This window comes from Nannobrachium achirus (assembly GCF_963921795.1).
Source record: "Nannobrachium achirus genome assembly, chromosome: 3".
In the NCBI taxonomy this organism is placed as follows: Eukaryota; Metazoa; Chordata; class Actinopteri; order Myctophiformes; family Myctophidae; genus Nannobrachium; species Nannobrachium achirus.
In genome coordinates, this window is record NC_137812.1 from 42,470,809 (window position 1) to 42,493,308 (window position 22,500).

General features: G+C 43.5%; 2 protein-coding genes across 2 annotated transcripts in view; one reads left to right on the forward strand and one right to left on the reverse strand.

The window, feature by feature from the left end:
• Positions 1-7,762, forward strand: part of LOC308282263 (putative methyltransferase NSUN7) — a gene marked incomplete at its 5' end in the record, with an annotated part of 21,965 nt that extends 14,203 nt beyond the window's left edge. The window contains 2 exons of the mRNA XM_080722609.1: positions 2,492-2,621; positions 6,907-7,762. Of these exons, the coding sequence (XP_080578735.1) occupies positions 2,492-2,621; positions 6,907-7,758 (982 nt within the window). The 3' untranslated portion in view covers positions 7,759-7,762. The remainder of the gene's footprint in view (positions 1-2,491; positions 2,622-6,906) is intronic.
• Positions 7,763-13,180: 5,418 nt separating this feature from the next.
• The window catches only part of LOC308282264 (amyloid beta precursor protein binding family B member 2-like), a 54,315-nt gene continuing 44,995 nt past the window's right edge, over positions 13,181-22,500 (reverse strand). The window contains 5 exon segments of the mRNA XM_080722610.1: positions 13,181-13,359; positions 17,529-17,708; positions 19,993-20,108; positions 20,518-20,598; positions 21,490-21,577. Coding sequence (XP_080578736.1) covers positions 13,186-13,359; positions 17,529-17,708; positions 19,993-20,108; positions 20,518-20,598; positions 21,490-21,577 — 639 coding nt within the window. The 3' untranslated portion in view covers positions 13,181-13,185.

Consider the following 22,500-nt stretch of genomic DNA (forward strand, 5'->3'; position numbering starts at 1 on the left):
CACTTTAAAAACGAACTAGTTCAAGTTCAAGTTCAGAACTTCTAAAATGAACTAGTTCATTTTTAGTTCATAATTCCCCATTATGAACTAAAGTTCATGGTTCCCCAAAATGAACTACATAGTTCTTTTTTAGTTCTTTTTTTAACCATATTTTTTTTTATACTTTTGGCTATTCAAAAAAAAAGAAAAAAAAAAAAAAAAAAGGAAAATATATATATATAAAAGTCTATATATATATAAATGTTTAGACGTTGCTGCATGCTATTATTTGTCAAAATTATTGACTCAGCCCATATAGAACCACACACAGCAATAATTTCATCCAACTTAACATTGAGGTGCCCACAATATTTATGTGCCCACTGCCTAGTTCCCAGTCTTCCTGCACCCTTATTGTGAAGGGCTGAATGTAATAACCATGTTATTGTCTCATTGTGTGAAATATTATAATATTCAAAACAAATATTTGACTCCAATTGATTCCCCACACAGTATTGACTTGATATAGCAATACAAATATATATATATTACACAGCAGTTGTGGGAAAACTAAGACATTGTTCAAAAAACACAATTCCGATTTTGGTCATTTTGGAAATAGGGCAAAAAATATATTTTTCTTCAATCTACTGTCTTGACACTCTAACCAAAATTGTTCTATAGACCATAATCTACAAATTGGAAGTGAAAGAAACTTTAACACAGATTTGAAATAAAAACAAAAAAGTACATGTACAAGGAACCCCACTAGAAAAAAAACAAAAAATTACATGTACAAGGAACCCCACTAGAAAAAAAACAAAAAATTACATGTACAAGGAACCCCACTAGAAGGCAGACGTTTCTCGTGCACAGCATGTTTCCGCGTTGGTTAAAGTAGCTGATCTACAAGCTCACGTTGTCTCGTGGATGCGACGCGTTGTGAGCTTGCAGATCAGCTATTTTCGCCGTGCAACACACATAGGACAAAGTATAGTCAGTCAGGCTTGCGAGACGAGGAGGAGATTAACAGTGCAGCAGCAGAGTGCAGACAGCACCGCATGGAGGAACGTTCACGAGGAGCGCTGCGTGCAGTGCCTACTATTAGAGCATGTGAATGAAAAGAGAGACGAGAGGAGCAGAGGACAGACGACCGCGGAGGCGCGGACCGCCGCATGAACGGCCGACGAACGCCGACGAACGTCGTTCACGGGCGTCAGAATGACCGCGTTCGACAATATCGTTCATCAAGCGAAAACAATTACGTTCAGTTCACGTTCGCCCAAAATATGAGCGTGTTCATGAACGATCGTTCTTTGAACGCGTTCGGGTACAACACTGGGGCAGGGGTGTCGCACCAAATTCTGGGCCCTGGGTAGGTACAAGGATTCACTCACATTTTGTGCTTTAACTATTGAAAAATAGCAGATATACAAGCTCACAGCGCGGCACCGAGTGCCGCCCGCGCTGCGAGCTTGTAGATCTGCTATTTTTGAAAAATCTTGACAATTTGGGCAAGTCTTGGAATATTTCAAATCCTTCTAAGGTTTTTTGAAAAATGTTGTAGAGTTTATGTTATCATGATTGATTAAGTGACGTCAATAACAGTAGTAGATATTATATTATCATGATTCATTATGAGTGACGTTAGTAAGAGTAGATTATGCGGTATCATGCATTACAGACAACATGATGTACTCTGTAAGATGTTTTCCTAGGTTGATAGATATTGTTTATGTTACAGCTTGTCCTTGCAATGCCAGTATAACTAGGGTTTGATTTCCTTTGCTTAGGGCAGAATCCCTGTGGTACCGAGATTATCACAATCAATCATGATAATATAATATCTACTACTGTTATTGACGTCACTTAATCAATCATTATAACATAAACTCTACGACAAAAACCTATGTTTCTATATCAGTGCTTCTCAAACTTTTTCATGTGAACGACCCCCAAAATGATATGTATTTGGCCACGGACCCCCATCTCAAAATATTTAGTTCCAGGGACCCACCAGAAGCCAAATTTGAGTTCAAATGTTCGCTTAAAAAAGATTTGCACACATTTTCACGACTTTTCAAAAATAGCAGATCTACAAGCTCGCAGTGTGGCACTCGGTGCGCTGTGAGCTTGTATATCTGCTATTTTTCATTAGCTAAAGTATAAAATAATTAAGGCCCCTCCACCTTGGGCCCTAGTAACTCAGTCCCACTTTTCCCCTCCCTTGTGACGCCCCTGTTTCAAAACACCATACACTGACTATACGGCATGCTAAATATTTAACCACTTGTCTTAAACCCCTCTACACTTGTGAACTAATTACTTGGTTGACCACGGTCGACTGCGCACCTGGTCTGGCGATAATGTACTTGTATTTGTATCAAAAACAGTAATATCAACCACAGTGGCCGTGTTAATCCACACATAAGAAAGCAAATCCACAACTTTTCCAGGACTTAAAGTTGCTGGCTGCTCCGTATTCTAACCTGCTTCTGTGCTGCTCCCATAGGGTGAATGGTCCAGTTTTCTCTGAAGGTTCTGGGTCAGGGCCTGTCGGAGACAAAACAAGACACAAGTTCTTCAGGATTGAACCCTCTGAGGTCACCAACGGCTGCTTCATAGCACGGCTGGTCAGAGAGGTGAGAGAGAAACAAAGACCTCAGACTGGACTGGAGAGAGTGTGTGACAGACATAGGGCTGTCACAATTATTACATAATCGTCTAATCGCGATGATTATTTTTCACAATCTTCATAATCGTGAATGTTGAAGATGTTTCATATATATTCTTTTTAAAGTAAAAAATAGTGGAAATAGCAGATCTACAAGCTCACAGCGCGTCGCATCGCGACGCGTTGTGAGCTTGTAGATCGGCTATTTCCACTATCAATGTTATTTTTTAAGTAGAAAGTTGTCATGTCCACAATTTCTTTGTATATTTAGGTTATGTATCATATCTGCCATGTGCAACTTCAAAGCCTAAAAGCCAAACAGAAATGTAATTATCAACGACAAAAATCGCTAATCGCCAATTATTTGAATGACAATTAATTGTCATGTAAAATGTCATATCGTGACAGCCCTAGACAGACATGGAGAGAGTGAAGGAAAATGTTAGAGAAATAATGAACCTGTGTGTGCAGAAAGAGAACTTCTTTCTCCAGTAAACCCTACAGAAAGCAGAAGGAGTGTGCTAATTAGAATGATGTGTGTGCATGCACTGTCAAGTCTCATGCATCTACTGTATGTTTCGTTTGTATGTGTGTACATGCGGACCTACCTGCATCAGTGTAAAGTGTATGTACGTGCGCATATGTGCACGTGTGTGTGTGTGTGTGTGTGTGTGTGTGTGCGCGCATGGGTTGTGCATGTGTGATTGCTTTGGGACAAGACCCTTCCAGTAGTGCTGATTCTGCACTGTTTTACTGTCTGTCTGTAGGGAGGTCAGACATTTCTGCTTGTCTGCACAGCCAAACGTGCACACACACACACACACACACACACACACACACACACACACACACACACACACACACACACACACACACACACACACACACACACACACACGCAGCAGCATTATTCCAATGCTCCATAAAAAAAGCATATTTCACCTTATGAAATACCATTTCACAGCCTTCCCTGCACATTGTAAGGTGATGCAGCCATCTTTCTTCTCCCCGGCCTCCCGTTACTCCTGCAGTTTCCGTCATCTACACTCTCTTGTCCTACCTTGTTCCCTCAATCGTTAAAAAGGAGTATAAAAACAGATGCTAGTTCCTTTGATCCTCTACAGCTCTCAAACTGGCACAGGGAGAGGACGGTATACAAATGTGTGTTTCTGTTGCGTGTGTGAAAGGTAGTGGCTATCGTGTGTGTGTGTGTGTGTGTGTGTGTGTGTGTGTGTGTGTGTGTGAGAGAGAGAGAGAGTTTGTCTAGCTATACTTATGGGGACTAAACGCATGCTCACACAGTCACCTGCAGGGGACCTCTGACAGTGTGGGGACAAAATAGTAGGTCCCCACAATGGTTAGGTTTAGGGTTAGGGTTAGGGGTTAGGTTTAAGGATAGAGGTTAGGGCAAGCCCACAGGACTTGCATAAAAATTAATGGAAGTCTATGTAATATCCCCACAAGTGATGTAAATATATATAGTGTGTGTGTGTGTGTGTGTGCGTGTGTGCGTGTGTGTGTGTGTGTGTGTGTGTGTGTGCGTGTGCGTGTGCGTGTGCGTGCGTGCATGTTTTGGGGGTTTGTAACAAATTTGGAAAGAAGATAATGGGAGCACAACTCCTATCCTCTGCCAGTGAATGGTGTACCTGATTTTCAATGATTCATGCTGTACTCCTGCACACACCCACACATGCATCCAATACCAACCAGTATTCCATGTTTTCAGTCAGTGCAGTGGTGATGAATTTAATAAGCATCTCTAATTGGATCTGCAGCTACTCCAACGACGATCCAGATCACATCAGAAGTACAGCTTGTGGTTCGGTTAGTATAGTGTCACTGCTTAGACAGTTCACCACAGCCCACACAAGTCCACCATCATCCTGGGCGTTGCAGCCTATGTTGGAGAGAGAGAGGGAGAGGAGGATGCAGGAGCATGGCATCTAATCTTGTTAGATGTGCTGTAGGGAATGTGGTGATTGCATAGAGAAATAAGCCATTTATAGAGAACGGAAAGAAGGTGAGTTTTATAGTTAACCACAGTCAGGGGTGTCGCACCAGATTCTGGGCCCTGGGTACAAGGATTCACCGCGTTATTTTGTGCTTTATCTATTGAAAAATAGCAGATGTACAAGCTACAGCACGGCACTCATGTAAAAGTCTTTGAGTTACAAATGTTCGCTTAAAAAATACATACATTCAAAGATTTGCACACATTTTCACGACTTTTCAAAAATAGCAGATCTATAAGCTTGCAGCACGGCACTCTGTGCCGCGCTGTGAGCTTGTATATCTGCTATTTTTCAATGGCTAAAGTATAAAATAATTAAGGCCCCTCCACCTTGGTCCCACCCCCCCCCCCCCTTGTGACGCCCCTGACCACAGTACATTCAGGAATTCTTTCAGTTGAATTAGAACATATTTTACAAATCAGATCGCAGCAAATTAGACATCTTTGTCAGACCAATGGGAGTTACATGAAACATGAATGCCGAAGAAGTAAGCAATTTACCCCGAGTGAGAGGACATTATGCTCTCATAATGTCCGCAGTGATGGTGTTATCGGACGAGGCGCAGCCGAGTCCGATAACACCATCACTCAGGACATTATGAGAGCATAATGTCCGACCCCGAGTGGTAAATAGCTTTTCTACCACTTTTTCCCGTATACATGAAAGAAAACACATAGTTGTAACTTGCAAGGATCTTAAGTTACAATCATTATTGCCTATAAAACCTCCGCGAGACAGCAGATAGTTCCACAAACAACATCTTCTACTCACCAACAGATGGCGCCAACTCCATACTAATCCATGCGTCTAGCTTACAGCTAAGCTAACGTCAGTTAGAAGTACCGTTCCGGCCGTAAATAGAGGCTGTTCGCTTCCAGAAAGGCATAGGTTCAGAGAAAAGGGGCTTTAAAGTTGGCGGATTGCATTGGATCCAAATAAATCGGCGACTATAGCATGCACGTTAGTAAACATAGGACCGTTGCCACCGTCATTTGTTGGTTGGGGGAAAGGACCTCCTGAAGTCCCCGGATGTACACTGAGGCGCATTGATCTCGGACACACAACTTTGCGGCAGTTGTCCTCTGATAACCTCCGGAATTTAGCCAATCAGAATCCAGTATTTGAACACGTGACTCGAAAAAGTGGTAGAAATGCATACAAATACTGCTAAATCTAATAGGTTAACAACGTAGGCTATACCCTATTTCATACACAAATCCAGAATTGAGATCACCTAAAATGGCAATGCAAAAATTGTAACACTAGGTTTATGTGATTAATCCAACTGGCAGACTACAGTAGGTCAACATGTTGGTCGTAGGCTTATTCCACTACAGACATCTTATTCCACTGCAGACGTAAGCTTATTCCACTATACAGATAGCAGTATCCTCAGAGCTGTGCAAGTCTATGGATAACTGGACATAAAGTAAGAGGGTTGTGGTCTAAGTCAAAATGAAACAGGTCCACTTACACACACATAAAAAACTCCAGAAAAGAGGAGTAGAATAAAAAATTAATCTGCAGTTGTATAACTGCTTTGCTGCACACAATTCATTTGGGATAAGACACTTAGGGAGGCAGAGAGAGAGTGCAAGAGAAGAGGCGAGAGAGGGAAAGCGGGGGAAGAGAAAGAGGGAGCGGCAGACAGAAAGAAAGAAAAAGAGATAGAGGGGAGAGTTGAGCTTATAAGAGATTTAAAGGATTATCTTCTGTCTAAATGCCACTGCAGAACGAGACACAATTCTCCTTGTGTGTGGGCATTTGTATGCACGTGTGCACGCGTGCCTGCGTGTGTGAATGCGTGTGAGCGTGAGACCACTGCGTGGACAACCAGCTGTCTCTTTGTAGTGCCCTGAACCAATCTGTCTCAGGAATTGTATCTCAGTTCTTCATAAAACGTACAGTACAGAGACTACAGACACATTAGGAACTCTGTGCTCTCAAATGTTGTGCTCTCCTCTGTGAAGAGGAGAATGGAGGCATGGCAGGAGACCAGGGACTGCAACTGTCATGTTGCCCATGAATAATGTCCCAGACCTTATTCTGTGGGCAACCACAAACCCCTCTGCTATTCTCTCTCCCTCTGTCCCCTTTTCAAGCCCCCCCCCCTCCCCCCCAATCCCTTTTACATCCTCTGCAGTTCTCTGCATAAACTCAGATTTGTTGCCCACAAAACCAGTACTTTTAATGTGCTCTTGTGTCTCTCCATTGCACGCTACTCCTCTCTCTTCCTTTCAGGCGCACGCTATCAAGACCGAAACTGTCCAGGAAGTGCTTGCAAGAGCAGCAGCTAAAGGCCTCCTGGATGGAATTGTCCCTGAGCCGGTGAAAGCTCCTAAAAAGGGACGCGGCGGGAAGAAAGACACAACCTCAGCCACCAGTGAATCACTTTCCAAGCTCGCGATAGGGAAGGATCCGGAAAGGAAAAGGTCAACCAGTGACAAGGGCTTGAAGAAGGGAGCCCGGGATCCAGAGAAGGGTGATGAAGTAGGAAAAGGGGAGACGGGGAGAAGGCTTACGAGGCATAAGGTGAAGTCAAAACAGCCATTGAGTAAATCCCGTCGAGCCTCAGCGGGAACCAAAACCCGTCCTCATCACTTAAGGAAGAAAGTGGCTTATAGGAAGATCACATCGACAACACCACACAAAAGTGACAAAACACTAGATCCTCCTGGTCAAACTCAAGCTAAACCTACCCTCTCCAACCATTCCACCCCAATCACCCCCCTCCCTGAGAAAGACACCTCGGATCCACCCACAATGGTGTCCAGACAACCCAAGTCCGTCCCACCTACCCCCAAAACCCCCAAGAAACATCCCTCATCCTGGCATGCTCCCGCCACTCCCCGCAGACACTACAAACAACCATCGGGGAAAAAGACACCCAAGAAGGCCGAAAAGCCACACCAGGGAGTAGTTGGTAAACCAGAAAGTCCAAATAAGGCCACAGGTAAAAAGATGGACCCCATGGATTTGGTGCTGACCCCAACTTCCTCCCCAAGCCTCAGCTCTCTGAGCAGCGGGAGTGACAGTAGTCAGTCCTTACAGGTGTCCCCTTCAGCCGCTCGATCTCCGCTCGCGCCCCTGTAGACTCACACACACACACACACACACACGCTAGGGCATTCACCAAATATTAGAATATTCGAAAAGCAAAGTCACTATTCGGCGTTGTTCACCGTGGTCGAATATTCGTCTATTTTTTATTGTTTTTAACTTTTTATTGTTTTCTCTTTAAAAAATATATAGTTTATAAAGCTTGGCTAGATAGGAAGTCATAAGAATGAGTTGTCAATGCCACTGGTGGATCAATTTGTTAATGCTCTATACCAGGGGTTCTCTAGCCTCGTACCCGCCCTCTTCCGGAAACCGAATCCTACTGGATTACGGAAGTTGGTCGTTTACTAGGCTAGGGGTTCTCAAACCTTTTTAGGCCGTGACCACCAAAATAAACATATTTGAACTGGGGACCCCCACCCTGACAAGCACTTGGAATTGTAGGTATTACATTTAATGTGACTCGGTTCCACAGATAAATATTGTGAAAATAGCAGATCTACATGCTCACAACGCCTCGCGGTGAGTGTGTAGATCTGCTATTTTTACAATGTTCGCCTCTTGCTTACTTAATATTTGACAGTTTGGCCAGTCCTGTCGAATATTCGACTATTCGAATACTTTGAGGTTGAATAATTCGAATACTAAAAATCACTATTCGTGAATGCCCTAACACACGCACACTCATTCCCCTTCATTTCTGCATCCTCTCTGCTTACATTGATCATTACAAACACACACGGAGAGAAGAGACAGGCGTCAAGTTTTACAATGCTGTTTATTCTCACAATAGGTTACATTGATATGGTGTACAAATCAGTGAGCAGCAAACTGAAGCGGATACGTTCATCTGTGTGGAGTGAGTGCTTTGTGGGTGTTTTTTTTTTGTTTCTGTATATGTGTGAGATAGACTGAGAGACTGGAAGTGTACCTCATCATCACCTTCATCTACAGACATTCAACCTTGCATACACTTCCAGTCTCCACAGTGCATTACTGTACAAGGTGAAGATACGGTTTCCTTTGCCTGCCTCTCGCTCTCTCTGTAACTGTGACTTGACCGGGGAGTGAGAGAATAAGAGACAACAGACTTAACTTATTTGTTCGTCCTAATAAAATCAGTATATACCTTTATAAAATAGAATAAATAAAATAAAAAATTATTTCTGTTCAGTACATACAGTCGTTTCTTTCAACTGTCCTATATGGCATGCAAGGCTTTTTTGTGACGTCCTTTTCTTGAGATCAAAATAATGCATAGATTAGATAACTTCTGTATCAACTCAACAGATAACTGAACATTTCTGATCACTTCTCTTTTCTCTCGCTCGCTTGTTTATCAATATTTGTTCTTTTTTTTCTTGTTCTCTTATCTACAACAATGTACTGTATATATCAATATTTTACACTTTGGCCATCTTAGTGTGTTCTTTAACAAAAGGCATTTCATCGAAGAAAACAATAGAAAACTACAGACATTCAAAATTAAAAGATAGCTTATAAGGTAATTAATGTCAAATGTTAACTTACAATGTATTCGGGATAATATATACACACACACTTGGCATCTCATTCACATTTCAATGTCCTCTTGACAAAAGAAGGCTTCGTGGTATTCTCAGCACAATCTCAAATCTATTCTCCCCCCGAGTTCCTACGACCGGTCCGTTCCGCCTCTTACTGCAGACATCAAAGTCAGAACACCAGAGGTACAGTAGAGCCACACAGCAAACATGGCTAATTATTCAACATTTACCGTATTTACCGTATTCACACCACGACTATTTTGCACTTGTGTCATAAGCCTGGTTCAAACCAAATATTCGAGTCAAAATCATTTTCATCCCAATTTTTTGCTTTGTTGCAGGACTATGTGTTGGGTGATGAAAATAGCCGATCTACAGACTCAAAGTGTGTCCCATTCGCTACGGGTTGTGAGCTTTTAGAGCTGCCATTTTTGGTTAACGACACCATCGCAGGACAGAGCATAAATTAAGCATAAGACCATTGCAGAGACAAATGAGCACAGCACACAGCAGTCTGAATTTCCCCATATAGTTGAGTGTGATGCAAGTGCAAAATAGCTGCCGTGTGAATATGGTCAATATACCGGTATAACTGAATGTTGTTTTAACATGTTTGCAGCACCACCAAGAGGAACTATTAAGCCCCAGGAAAACCCTGCAGTAATATTGCAGCATAGCCCCTGGAAGGGACTTCCATTGGTTGGTTCAGCTAGTACTGTATTCATATCATTTATTTTCAACCAGTTGGTAATAACAGTGGTTCTCAAACCTTTTCATGGGAAGGACCCCCAAATTGATATGTGTTTGGCATATTAACACATCTTTGACCTCCTGGAAACCCCTCAAGGACCCCACTTTGAGAACCAGTGGGTTAGATAAGGTACAAGTGGGTGACAGAGTGAGATTTGCACGAGAACACTGAAAAACAGACCAAAGCAAGTGTCCTAGTGGCACAGATGATGGCAGACAGAAGTAGGTGGTCAGAACATCAGTGGTGGCTTCAAGTGAACAGAACCCAGGAGACAAAGAGACAGCAGCCTGACCTCCACGCTCTACACAGCTAAATCCTGAACGCTAACCACTAAGGGGCGTTTGTTCTGAATAGTTTTACAACGGGAGCGCCGTGTTTTAGGAAAAACACCAGCAGCAGCATGGCGAGGCAATGATCGTTTATTTGGCGCTCGCACGTTTTTATCCGTTTGCCTGAGAGCAGACATATTTTTAACTCTGGCGTTTGGAAGCGTTTTTTTTTTTTAGGCGAGCTTCTACAAACGGTCTAGGCTTGTAGATCTGCTATTATTTGCTCATTTTGAACATTTCCAGAAAATACATTTTAATATCTGCCTATAGTGACATGCCCAAAATAGGGACGGCAGGTTGAAAGTGGTTTAATGGAACTCTGAAGGTGTATCAGCGTTTAAGTAACATCGCAGAGTTTACTGTGTAGAAGATTCTGTTATTTTTTTTTTTTAAAACAGCCGCGGTTGGACATGCATCAGTCACAAACACCACTAAGGGGGGGCTACAGAATGTCCAGAGATCCAATGTGTACAAAAGCCAGTGCAACCACACCAAGGTGAAGAGAAAAAAAAAGCACATTCCTCCACTTTTCTGTGCAGTTACTCATCCAGCCATTCTTATTTCATCAATCCCCTTTTATTAGTGGACACCAAGTCTTCAGAGGCTTGACTCCAGTGGTCCTTGATCCGTTGGAAGAGGCGGGATTTAATGTAGCACGCAAAGTCAAGTCAGTGGGGTTGGTCCAGCATGTGAATCATCATACAGCAGCAAACATGCCCATTGCGTCTCTCCTGTTATTTGGTGTAGCGCTCTGTCACTGGCCGGAAGAGAGACGTTCCCTTCCTCTGCTATGGCTATCTGTCCTGTCCTGTCTGTCTGTCCTTTCTCCGCGTGAGAATGAAAGAAGGAACCGGTATAAGTAAACACAAACAAGTCAGAAAGGGAGGAACATGGAGGTAAAAGTAAGGTAAGGTAAAAGTAAAATCAGTAAAAGTGTTCAAAGTAAACTGAGACAAATCGTTACGGGACCATTTTGGTTCCATTTGTGCATTTAATGGGGTTAAGCCTAGGATTATTGAATGCTTTAACTATTGAAAAATAGCAGATATACAAGCTCGCAGCACCGAGTGCTGCGAGCTTGTAGATCTGCTATTTTTGAAAAAGTCGTGAAAATGTGTGCAAATCTTTGAATATAATATGTATTTTTAAAGCGAACGTTTGTAACTCAAATTTTGCTTCTGGGGGGGGGGGGTCCCTGGGACTAAATATTTTGAGATGGGGGTCCGTGGCCAAATACATATCATTTTGGGGGTCTTTCACATGAAAAGGTTTGAGGGAAAAAAATGACCTTTTCTTTGACAATGGCGAGCCAGATTGCTGACATAGAAACATAGGTTTTTCAAAAAAATCTTAGGAGGATTCAAATGACACTTATAGAATCGGGTCCAAATTCAAATTTTCACGATTTTTCAAAAATAGCAGATCTACAAGCTCGCAGCGCGGCACCAAGCTTGTATATCTGCTATTTTTTCCAAGAGTTAAAGCATAAAATAATGATACACAATAATGTGTACCCGTTCTTAATGGGGTTAAATTAACACTAAGGATGTTTCTGTGTGTCACAATAGGGACTGAACTGTGTAAATGAAAATGTTAAGTATGTTTCCGGGTGAAAGATCACCTCTCGTTTAGACCGGCCAGAGTTCTCTTGCACACGAAAGCAAGTTGAGCAAGTATTACTGACAAGAAACTAACAACAAATAAAGGAGAAAATATGTATATATTTTAAACTCGAGACTTCTCACCCCTTCAGTCTGGAAGCAGCACTGTAGTGTCACTGTCTTAAATGTTTCACGTTTATAGAAAAGGTTCATGCAGTGTGATGTGTACTTGTAAGTTGTAATAGTGTGATGGAGACCGAGGTGTGAGTGTTACTAGTCTGTAGTGACTTCCTCGTTACGCTACAGCAGCGGTTCTCAGCCTGTGGGTCGGGACCCTCAGGGGGGTCCCCATTGGGCCCCGGCCCACAGGTTGAGAACCGCTAGCTCTACACCGATGCAAAAACTGGCCACGTGGAATACATTGCTCGTGTATTCGTGATCCCATACAATCCCAGTTCCTTTCACTTTCAAGAATAGAGGGGCGCAGGGGGAACCAAGACAGAGAGACAAAGCGACTACAGACTAAGTGGACAGACACGCTCCTGGGGGCTGTGAAAGGGGTGTGGCCAGGTACGCGAGGTCATGCGGAAGCACAGGCACAAGCACAAAGACATCAGGGATCAACAGGTCAAAGGGCATGGAGAGGTCAGGGTTCCAAGAGAGTTCAGGGCAGCGACACATTCGCTCACCACACTCGCTTGTGCTCAAAAAGAGCACTTCCTGCTTTGTTCATTGTTTTGTTTTGTTTTTTGTTCTCTTTCCTCACTCCTTCTCTGTGCTGAGGGGGATGAGAGTTGCTCCTATTTACATAAACACCTTTATGACCGTCATTCGGATGCCGTGGGTTCTCATTGCCGTTAGCCAAACAGGTCTTCAGCTCGCCATATAGGTCGCCTTCTGGTGAGAAGTTGTTGCAACCGGAGGCTTATTCCACTCGGATCGGCTTTGAAGGAGATAACATTTTACATTTCTGTTCAAGATGTTACCGATGGGACCATTTCTTATTGACATTCAAACTCTTGAATTGAAATTCAAATCAAATCCCCCCCCCCCCCCACAGAACTACTCCATAATCTAACCGTTCCCCAACCCAGCATCACCCAGGTTTTTTCTTTTTTCCTCTGTTTCCATGGTTACTAGGGTCTGTGGTGACAGAAGGTGATGGTGACTGAAGGGGGTTTTGGCAGCGTTGCGACTGGTTACCATGGCGACTGTGGGTAGGGTGGCAGGGATGATGGGTTTGGCTGTAGCTATTACTGTGGCAACTCCGTGACCGGTCTCTTGGGCTTGAGGGTGTCGATGAGGGACAGGACGCCCCTCTTCACGCTGGTGGAGACGCGGCGGGACACCGAGTCGCCACTGGGAGGCGAGGAGCCGCACGCCTTCTGGGTGGGAGGGCGCGCCACCAAACACTTCTGGTACCGCAGCTGGAGAAGGTGTGTGTGGGGGGGGGGGGGGGGGGGGGGAGGAGAGGGGAGGGGGAGGTGAGAGAGAGGGAGAGGGGGAGAGATGCATTATAAATAACATGGATTAAAAGATGCTTAGTATGGAACTGCAGGGAGAGAGAGAGAGAGAGAGAGAGAGAGTGTGTGTGTGTGTGTGTGTGTGTGTGTGTGTGTGTGTGTGTGTGTGTGTGTGTGTGTGTGTGTGTGTGTGTGTGTGTGTGTGTGTGTGTGTGTGTGTGTGTGTGTGTGTGCGTGCGTGCGTGCGTGCGTGCGTGCGCATGTCTGACACCGGGTTAGAATTATTCCTGTTCTACCAGGGCCTGATACTAAATCCTACACCTCCACTGGAGGGTGAATCAGCACTTAGCCGCGCACACACCTTTGTGTGTGATTGGGTGTGTGCACTGTGTGCTGTGTGGGTGTAGGGAGATCCTACCTACAGACTAGCGGCTGTGATCAGTATGAATGATTGATGATCTTTTGTCACAGTGAATCAGTTTTACTGGTTTGTTGTGTGTGTGTGTGTGTGTGTGTGTGTGTGTGTGTGTGTGTGTGTGTGTGTGTGTGTGTGTGTGTGTGTGTGTGTGTGTGTGTACGTGCGTGCATGTGTGGAGAGGTGTTGCGTACTGCAGACTGGTAGATGTGATCAGTATTAATGATTGATGACCTTTTGTCACGGTGAATCAGTTTTACTGTTGCGTGTGTGTGTGTGTGTGTGCGCGCGCGCATGCGCATGTGTTCGTGTGCACGTCTATATATCTCAGTGTTGATAGGGATCAAAAGTATGGCCAAAGGCATACTTAATTGCACTGACAAGCACACACACACACACACACACACACACACACACACACACACACACACACACACACACACACACACACACACACACACACACACACACACACACACACACACACACACACACACACACACACACACACACACACACACACACACGAAAAAGAGACTAACCTCACTAATGGCCAGTGTTTTACTGTGTGTTACTAAAAAGGGCCTGCTTGACTGTGATTAGAGTTTAACTGCTGCAAGCTGTGAGGGCATTAGAACTACTTAAACCCTATACGTAGTTGACCGGAGTCCCCCAGGACTCTATACTAGGGTCCCTCCTGTTTTTGCTACACACTAAATGTCTTTGCTGAAAAAAAGTAGATCCACATGTTTGTAGATTGTCTATTTACGCAGAATCTTTGCCCCCAGAATAGGGACGTGAGGGTTAAACTCTGTTAAAGGACAACTTTAGTTTTTTACAACAAGGGTTCATATTTTAGATTGTAATTAAAGAATATAAAAGATGAGTGTTAAAATGATTTCATTTACTTCTTTCTATTGTTTTAGAGATTCTTATTTCAGTGGTTGGGGGCATGCGTATAAGTGGCTAAATATGTAATTTTACACAGAATAAGCCCATTCCCAAGATACAACGCAACCTTTCATGGTTGAATGTGACTTATGGGGGCTAGAAGTGTTACTGTAAATAGCAATAAAGAAACTGCTGGCTTATTGTGTCTAAAAAGACATTTAGCCCCTTGTATGCATGCCCCCATGCGTACGCATGCCCCACATTTTAGCATGGTAAACGCGATAAAACAATAGAACGAAGCAAATGAAAACATTTTAACACTCACTTTTTCTTTTCTCTAATTACAATCTAAAATATGAACCCTTGTTGTAAAAAAACAAAGTTGTCCTTTAAGCCATAGTTACCTCTGCATGAGTTATGCTTAACCCTAGAATTATTGAACGCTTTAACCAGTGAAAAATAGCAGATATACAAGCTGCGAGCTTGTAGATCTGCTATTTTTGAAAAAGTTGTGAAAATGTGTGCAAATCTTTGAATATTTGTATTTTTAAAGTTATACTATGTAACTTTTTTTATAAAACAAATCTTAAAATTGTCCTAACTGTTAAATCGCTAAAGTTTTAGAACCCCCACTCTGTTATTTTCAGCTTCTGAAGCCTTCTCTTTATATGTTTTCTATGAGTTGTGAGGGGGGGAGAATTTCCCGGCAAAATGATGTCATCTCCCACATGATACACTACCGGCCAATCACAGCGCCGATCATACACCACCGGCCAATCACAGCGAGTCTTGCTGTCTCTTCAGAAAATAGCTTCCCTTAGCAACTGTGTTTACATTGGTGAAGGAATCTTGCATGCTACTCCCTCAATTCTGGTCTAAAAATGACGGGAGACGGCTCTATGGATTCGTATCGGCGAACGGGGGTCGCGGCGGCCGCAGTGGTCCGCGGACCCCCGTTCCGGTGGTCCGCGGCGAAAAACGGCCGAAAAAAGCAATACCGCTACTGACCACTAGTTGAGCAGCTTCCACAGTACAGCTTTAAAGCGAACGTTTGTAACTCAAATTTTGCTTCTGGGGGGTCCCTGGAACTAAATATTTTGAGATGGCGGTCCGTGGCCAAATACATATCATTTTGGGGGTCCTTCACGTGAAAAGGTTTGAGAACCACTGACATAGTAGTCTCTCAAGAACAGACTAACTGAGCTAACTGGCTGGCCAGATTGCTGACATAGAAACATAGGTTTTTCAAAAAGTCTTAGAAGGATTCAAAAGACACTTATAGAATCGGGTCAAAATTCTAATTTCTAACGATTCTAACGATTTTTCAAAAATAGCAGATCTACAAGCTCACAGCGCGGCACCTTCAATAGTTAAAGCATAAAATAATTATACACAATAATGTGTACCCGTTCTGAATGGGTTAAAGTGTTGGAAAGACTCCTATATTCAGCTTGTCTGAAGCTCACATGCCCGGTGTGGATGAGGACGCATGTTGCCATTGAATGGGCTGACATGTATCCACAAGTCTCCAGGGTCCATGAGTGAATTACGGGCATATAACTTCCTGTTGTCAGTCAATTCATTTGAGTGATCCGTCAGTCAATAATAATGTGGCAATACAACTTGACATTAGTCTGCCTACTCACCCTACAAGATCTCCCTCCACACAGCTAATTCAAATTAATGATCAATGCTTGGCCCTTGGCACTTGCTCTTAGCGGTAGACTCTTCTGCCTCTCCACACACACCACTTCGGTGTTGCTTGCGGAACTCGGCTCATCACTGTTGTGCCAATATTCACGGTAAAGCACACCCTCTCGTGTAATATTAATTCATTAACACCCCCCCCCCCCCCCCCATTTCCCTTCTGAGCTCCCTAGGAAACCTGTGGATACAGAGAGCAACATTAAACCTGTAAAGAACAAAGGCACAAACCTTGTATGTCCAAAATGGCTACTTTTCAGGAAATGGAGAGAACCACCTCCGTTCCACTAGAATAAGATCCACTGTAGTTATTATTTACATAGCAGCTCTTATAAGACCCACAGCGTTGAAATATGGAGATACAAGGTTTCAGCCCAACAGCAACGGTATGGATTTATTTGTAAACTAATCTGTCTACACTGCACAAGACAGCCCAAGTCAAACTTGTAAAGATTTTTACTTTCACACATGAGCAAGTATAAAATCCTACCTATACAGTATCTCTGGACCTTCAGTGCATGCTTTTTGCATAATCCATATTTCCTGTTAGGAGTGAATGAGCCTTTCTATCAGGACTATGGACCATGCATTTAAAGTAACTTTTTAACCCCTTTTTAAGCCCTCTAGACTTAGTACTCTGGACCCGAATTGGCTCTGAACGCAAACCGTATTTTTCCCCGTCCACACATTATCTCCACCAAAAATAGCAGATCTACAAGGTCACAACGTGTCGCAATGCGACACAGTCTGGATGCTGGGGTTAAAGTGGTTAAAACAGAGTAAGCGGCATCCAGAAATTTTAATGTTTTATTTTCACATTTGAGTATACTGCTGTCCATTCTAAATGCACTCTTCACCAGGTCCCCAGCAACATGAGGAACAGTTTAAAGCACTTTAGATTTGTTGGCAATTCAAAAATAGCTGACCGTGTTGTGAGCTTGTAGAACTGCCATTTTTGACAAATCCTCCCTACAGTACAGTGAGTAACACTGTCATGGACAATCACCTGCTGTGGGCTACACGTGTGAAAGGGAAACAGCGGTCAATGACCTCGACCGACATGCTTCCCTGGACATTTTCCAGATGTGAAAGAGCCGAGGCTTTAGGGACTTCTTGAACTCACCATGCAGGCTGCTTGCACAGCCTCTGACACATTCCCAGCGTTGGGTTCACACCAGAAGACATGACAGTCGAAGCGCGAGCCACCTGCGTCCATGATGAAGGCAAAGGTGTGCACATCGTGACCCACGCCCATAAAAGAGAGGAAACGCACGCGACATTCCACCAGCACCTCCTCTTCCTCCTGCAAAGGAAATCACATCATTCAAAAACATTCGTTTGTCTTCTCAAACTTTAGGGATGTAAATAACTTTTGTGCTGAATCGCTCTGTAGATCAGGGGTTTTCAAAGTGGGTGACGGGGCACCCTGGGGTGCCGTGATGGCAGATCGGCTGTTTTCACTAGTTTAGTCATTTTATAGATGATAAATACAAAACGAACGGTTTTGGACATAAAATATTTCCACCCGACAACGACGATATGCTATAAATATTAGTTGCTGGGAGTGAAAATTATAATGTCGGGGTGCCTCGGATTAAAAAAATATTTATGGGGTGCCCTGAGACAAAAAAGTTTGGGAACCCCTGCTGTAGATGACTCATAATTCACGGTACACATTCGAGTGGAAAGCGCAGGGCAAGAGCTCAATAACATAAAACATTTAGAAAAGGTTTAGTGTTCAGGTTTCTAATTTGTGGACTATTGACAAGACTGTGATTTCTAACAAGGCAGCGGGGAGCACAGGAAAGCCCATCCCTCCTGCACCGATGGTAAAAACGACTCAACTCATTTCACCGCAGTGCCCCGAGCATAAACTATCAGCAGCACGAGTACCCAGCAAGAGCTTTCTAGCAGGAAGTTTATCAGGGCTCCGAACCAAAGAGGGATGAAAAGCTGGGCTCTAGCCACAGCTTCTCCAGCTGTCTACTGTTGGGAGCACGTTGTTGATGGCTAACAGAACGGTCACTTACGGTCATCTGTTTAACCCATTTAGGCCTAGAATTATTGAATGCTTTAACAGGTGAAAAATAGCAGATATACAAGCTCACAGCCGCACTGCGAGCTTGTAGATCTGCTATTTTTTTTAAAGCCGTGAAAATGTGTGCAAATCTTTGAATATACGTATGTATTTTCAAAGCGAACGTTTGTAACTAAAATTTTGCTTCTGGGTGGTCCCTGGAACTAGATATTTTGAAATGCGGGTCTGTGGCCAAATAAATATCAGTTTGGGGATCCTTCACATGAAAAAGTTTGAGAACCACTGACATAGCAGTCTCTCAAGATCAGACTAACTGAGCTCCAGTTAAGCGAAAAGGACCTTTTCTTTGACGATGGCTATAGCCAGATTGAAAGACACTTATAGAATCAGGTCAAAATTCTAATTTTCACGATTTTTCAAAAATAGCAGATCTCTCGCAGCACTGTGAGCTTGTACTGTATATCTGCTATTTTTTCATAGTTAAAGCATAAAATAATGATACACAATAATGTGTACCCGTTCTAAATGGGTTTTAATGAGGATAGGGTTCACACAGGAGGCTAGACCGCAAACATGACATGAACTGTACAGTTCATTTGCACTGACATCCACCCCACTGGGTCAATCAGTGGAACTCTAAACCACCCATACAGTTAGGATTGTGCAAATGACTCACAGCAGAGATCAGCACGGACATACTGTAGCAAGGTTTTCATTTATTTATAGGAGTTTCACATATAAAGAAGATAACCCCACATATACCCCACCCTCCCTGGTTAATAGCAAGGTTTTTATTGCAGCACTGAGGATGTGAAGTACCATTCTTAGGGATTGCTTTTTTCCTTGCGTTAACATTTGAAATCCCCTCTGGACATCCTGACCTGTTAAAACACCCGCGGTAATATATTATCATTCAGTATTATCACCCCCCGCTAATCATTTCAAATCATCTGCGCCTCTCCACAGCTGCTCTCTCTCTCTCTCTCTCTCTCTCTCTCTCTCTCTCTCTCTCTCTCTCTCGCACACACGTCAGAGACACCCTTTCACAGCAGCGCTGCTCTGTTTCACAGGAGTACTGTAGCAGTTCTGTGTGATACTGTCACAGCATATCTAATGAATACGCCTGGTTGTCCTATCACAAATCAACAACAATGCACATGCATTTGAAGCGTCAGAGGCAACAGCTGTCCATACTAGCACAAGGCTGTGTAGCGTTAAACCAGGAAGCTAATTATATGCATACTGTACATGTACAATTAATGCACGGTCCCAACCCATAAAACATACCACTTGAACTGAAACTCTTGATGAGGAGACTGTGTACAACATCTACACAGCTAATCCAACTCTCCCAAAGTTGCCTATAACAGACGCATGGATGCACTCCCGACATAATTATGTCACAAAACCTGTGAGTAGCCTACATTTTTATTTACTGCTGGCCAGATGAACCAATCAACGTTTTACACAGGATTTGCACAGAGCCTTTTATTGCTCAATCATCTTAAGACCATTAATTTTGTTACTAATTATCAAACTAATCTCTCACCTTGTCTTTGCTGATGGTGACGGTGGCGTCTGCTACATTGAGTGCTACTGGAGCCCAGTCCTCTTTGTTGCAAGAGCTCATCAGGCTTTCTATAGCACCATTTAAAATTTCCATACCTGTAAGATGAACACACACACACACAAGTCATCAACCCACTGTCTATTCCTCCAAACCACAGACCGCGGTTTGCCATGAAGTGTGTGTGTATGTATGTGTATGTGTGCGTGCGTGCGTGCGTGCGTATGTGTGTGTGTGTCACTTGTGAAGGCCAAATGTCAATGTATGCATTCAACAGAGGCTCTTATCCAAAGCTTAGAATAAGCAGTGTAATCACATACATCAAATGCAGAGAGACTGTGTAGTGCCTCAGTAAACAAGGTTTGCACAGGTAAGCCAAGAACCAACATACTGTCAAAATAATAAACTATAGGATAGCAGGTAGTCGATGAGCCTAGCATCTGTTTGTGTCCCCACAAGTATAGTAGAATCATAGAGACAGACATTGTGGTCCTCAGGAGGGCTCACCTATGGGTCTGACCACAGGCAGCATACCCAGGTAGAGCACCTGGAAGTTCTGCACCAGCTCCGTCTTTGGTGTGGGGAACTCTGTTGGGAGGACGAGCACACGCACACACACACACGCGCACACACACACACGCGCACACGCACACACACACACACACACACACGCACACGCACACGCACACGCGCACACACACACACACACACACACACAAACAGAGAGCGATCAGGAAGCGCAAACAAATACAACTGTCTAGTAGGGCATTCACCGAATATTCGAATATCAAAGTCACTATTCAACGTTGTTCACCGAAGTCGAATATTCACTTTTTCTTTTGCTTTTTTTTTCATGGTTTATACAGCTTGGCTAGAAAGGAAGTCATAATAATGAGTTGTCAATGCCCCTGGTGGATGAATTGGTTAATGCTCTATACTGATGTCATGCGTCACGTTTCGTCTTCCGGAACTAATTACCAGTGGGAAAAACAGCGGCCAGCCGGCAAACTCGATGTCATGATGGAGGAAGAGCCAGCTAATGCAACTGTCACTAGAAATATATCGAATATTTGACTACCGGTATTCGAATACTTTGAGGTTGAATAATTTGAACACTAAAAATCACTATTCGTGAATGCCCCACTGTCTAGCATTACCACTTAAAATCTTTACAGTACTTGGTCTTTTTACAGAACTTGGTCTTTTCTGTTTTCGCTCTACATTAAATATTTTCCCCTCAAAATAGCCAATCTGCATGAACTTGTAGATCTTCCTAAAAAGGTGGTTTTCCCCACAATACGGATGCTGGGGTTTCAGTGGTTAAAAATAAGACCAGTGAGATAATAACACATATGCTAGCTGCTAGCATGCACACATACACACGCGCCACACACACTTGCGCGTGCACACACACACACACACACACACACACACACACACACACACACACACACACACAGAGTTGGAGGCCTACAGTACCTTGTAGGGGAAGGTCCAATCCAGCCTGGATTCTGTCCTGAAGAGCGCCTCCAGCCATTGCTTTGGCATGCTTTCGTTCTGTCATTATCTACAGGCAGACGGAGGAGGATGATGAAACGTAGTGAAAAGGGGAACACAGAAATCAGATGAAAACCCAGGGATGAAAAGGAGAAGAAAAAGAATAACACAAAGCAATAAGAAGAAGATTGTTGGGGAGGGTGAGAGACAACGGAGAGATGAAAGACATCCAGTAGCTTCCTCCCTGAAACTGACACACGATTTACCCGCTTCACTGAGGGGTACACACACACACACGCACACACATACATGCTAACCAGGTCACCCCCCCACCCACACACGCACTCTCTCAAAAGGAGGGTAAAAGCTTTTCCACTCTGCAGAGGAACTCAGAGTGGCAACACAGTCACACACATCCATGAACCATCAATTATTGATGACCTTAATCAAAGAGTTTGTCACATCAAATCTGCATCTCAACTCCCGCTACAGTGACCCGTTCTCTCACTCCTTTTGCTCCAATTATTCCGTCCCAACAGTTCATCTTGGACATGTTGTCTTACAATGTTTATGACTGGATGTACACCATGTAATAGAGCCATTTCGCTAATGCAATAATGTTGCTGTCAAATACATGCCAGTAATGATACTCAGCACATTACCCATGAAGAGCCTCTGTGACCCACGCTACTTATTTAAGGTTAAGATAAACACTGCTAGAGTCACTGGAAATTTGAAGCGAATATTTAAGCGAATTCATCAATTCCAATTCCCTCTTGGAATTTCCGGCCCTGGAAAGCAACCGAAAAGGGCAGCGAGAGTGTGTCTGCACCCAATAGAACCAGTAGAAGCTCTAGAAGCATACCCTACTTTATCATCAAATTGAGATAGCAAAAATGAAGTATCTATGAAAATGCAAAGTCCAGACAAATACTCATTCGCTTGAACACAGTGTTAATTCTTCTGCAACCAAGCAGGTGTGGAAAAGTGACA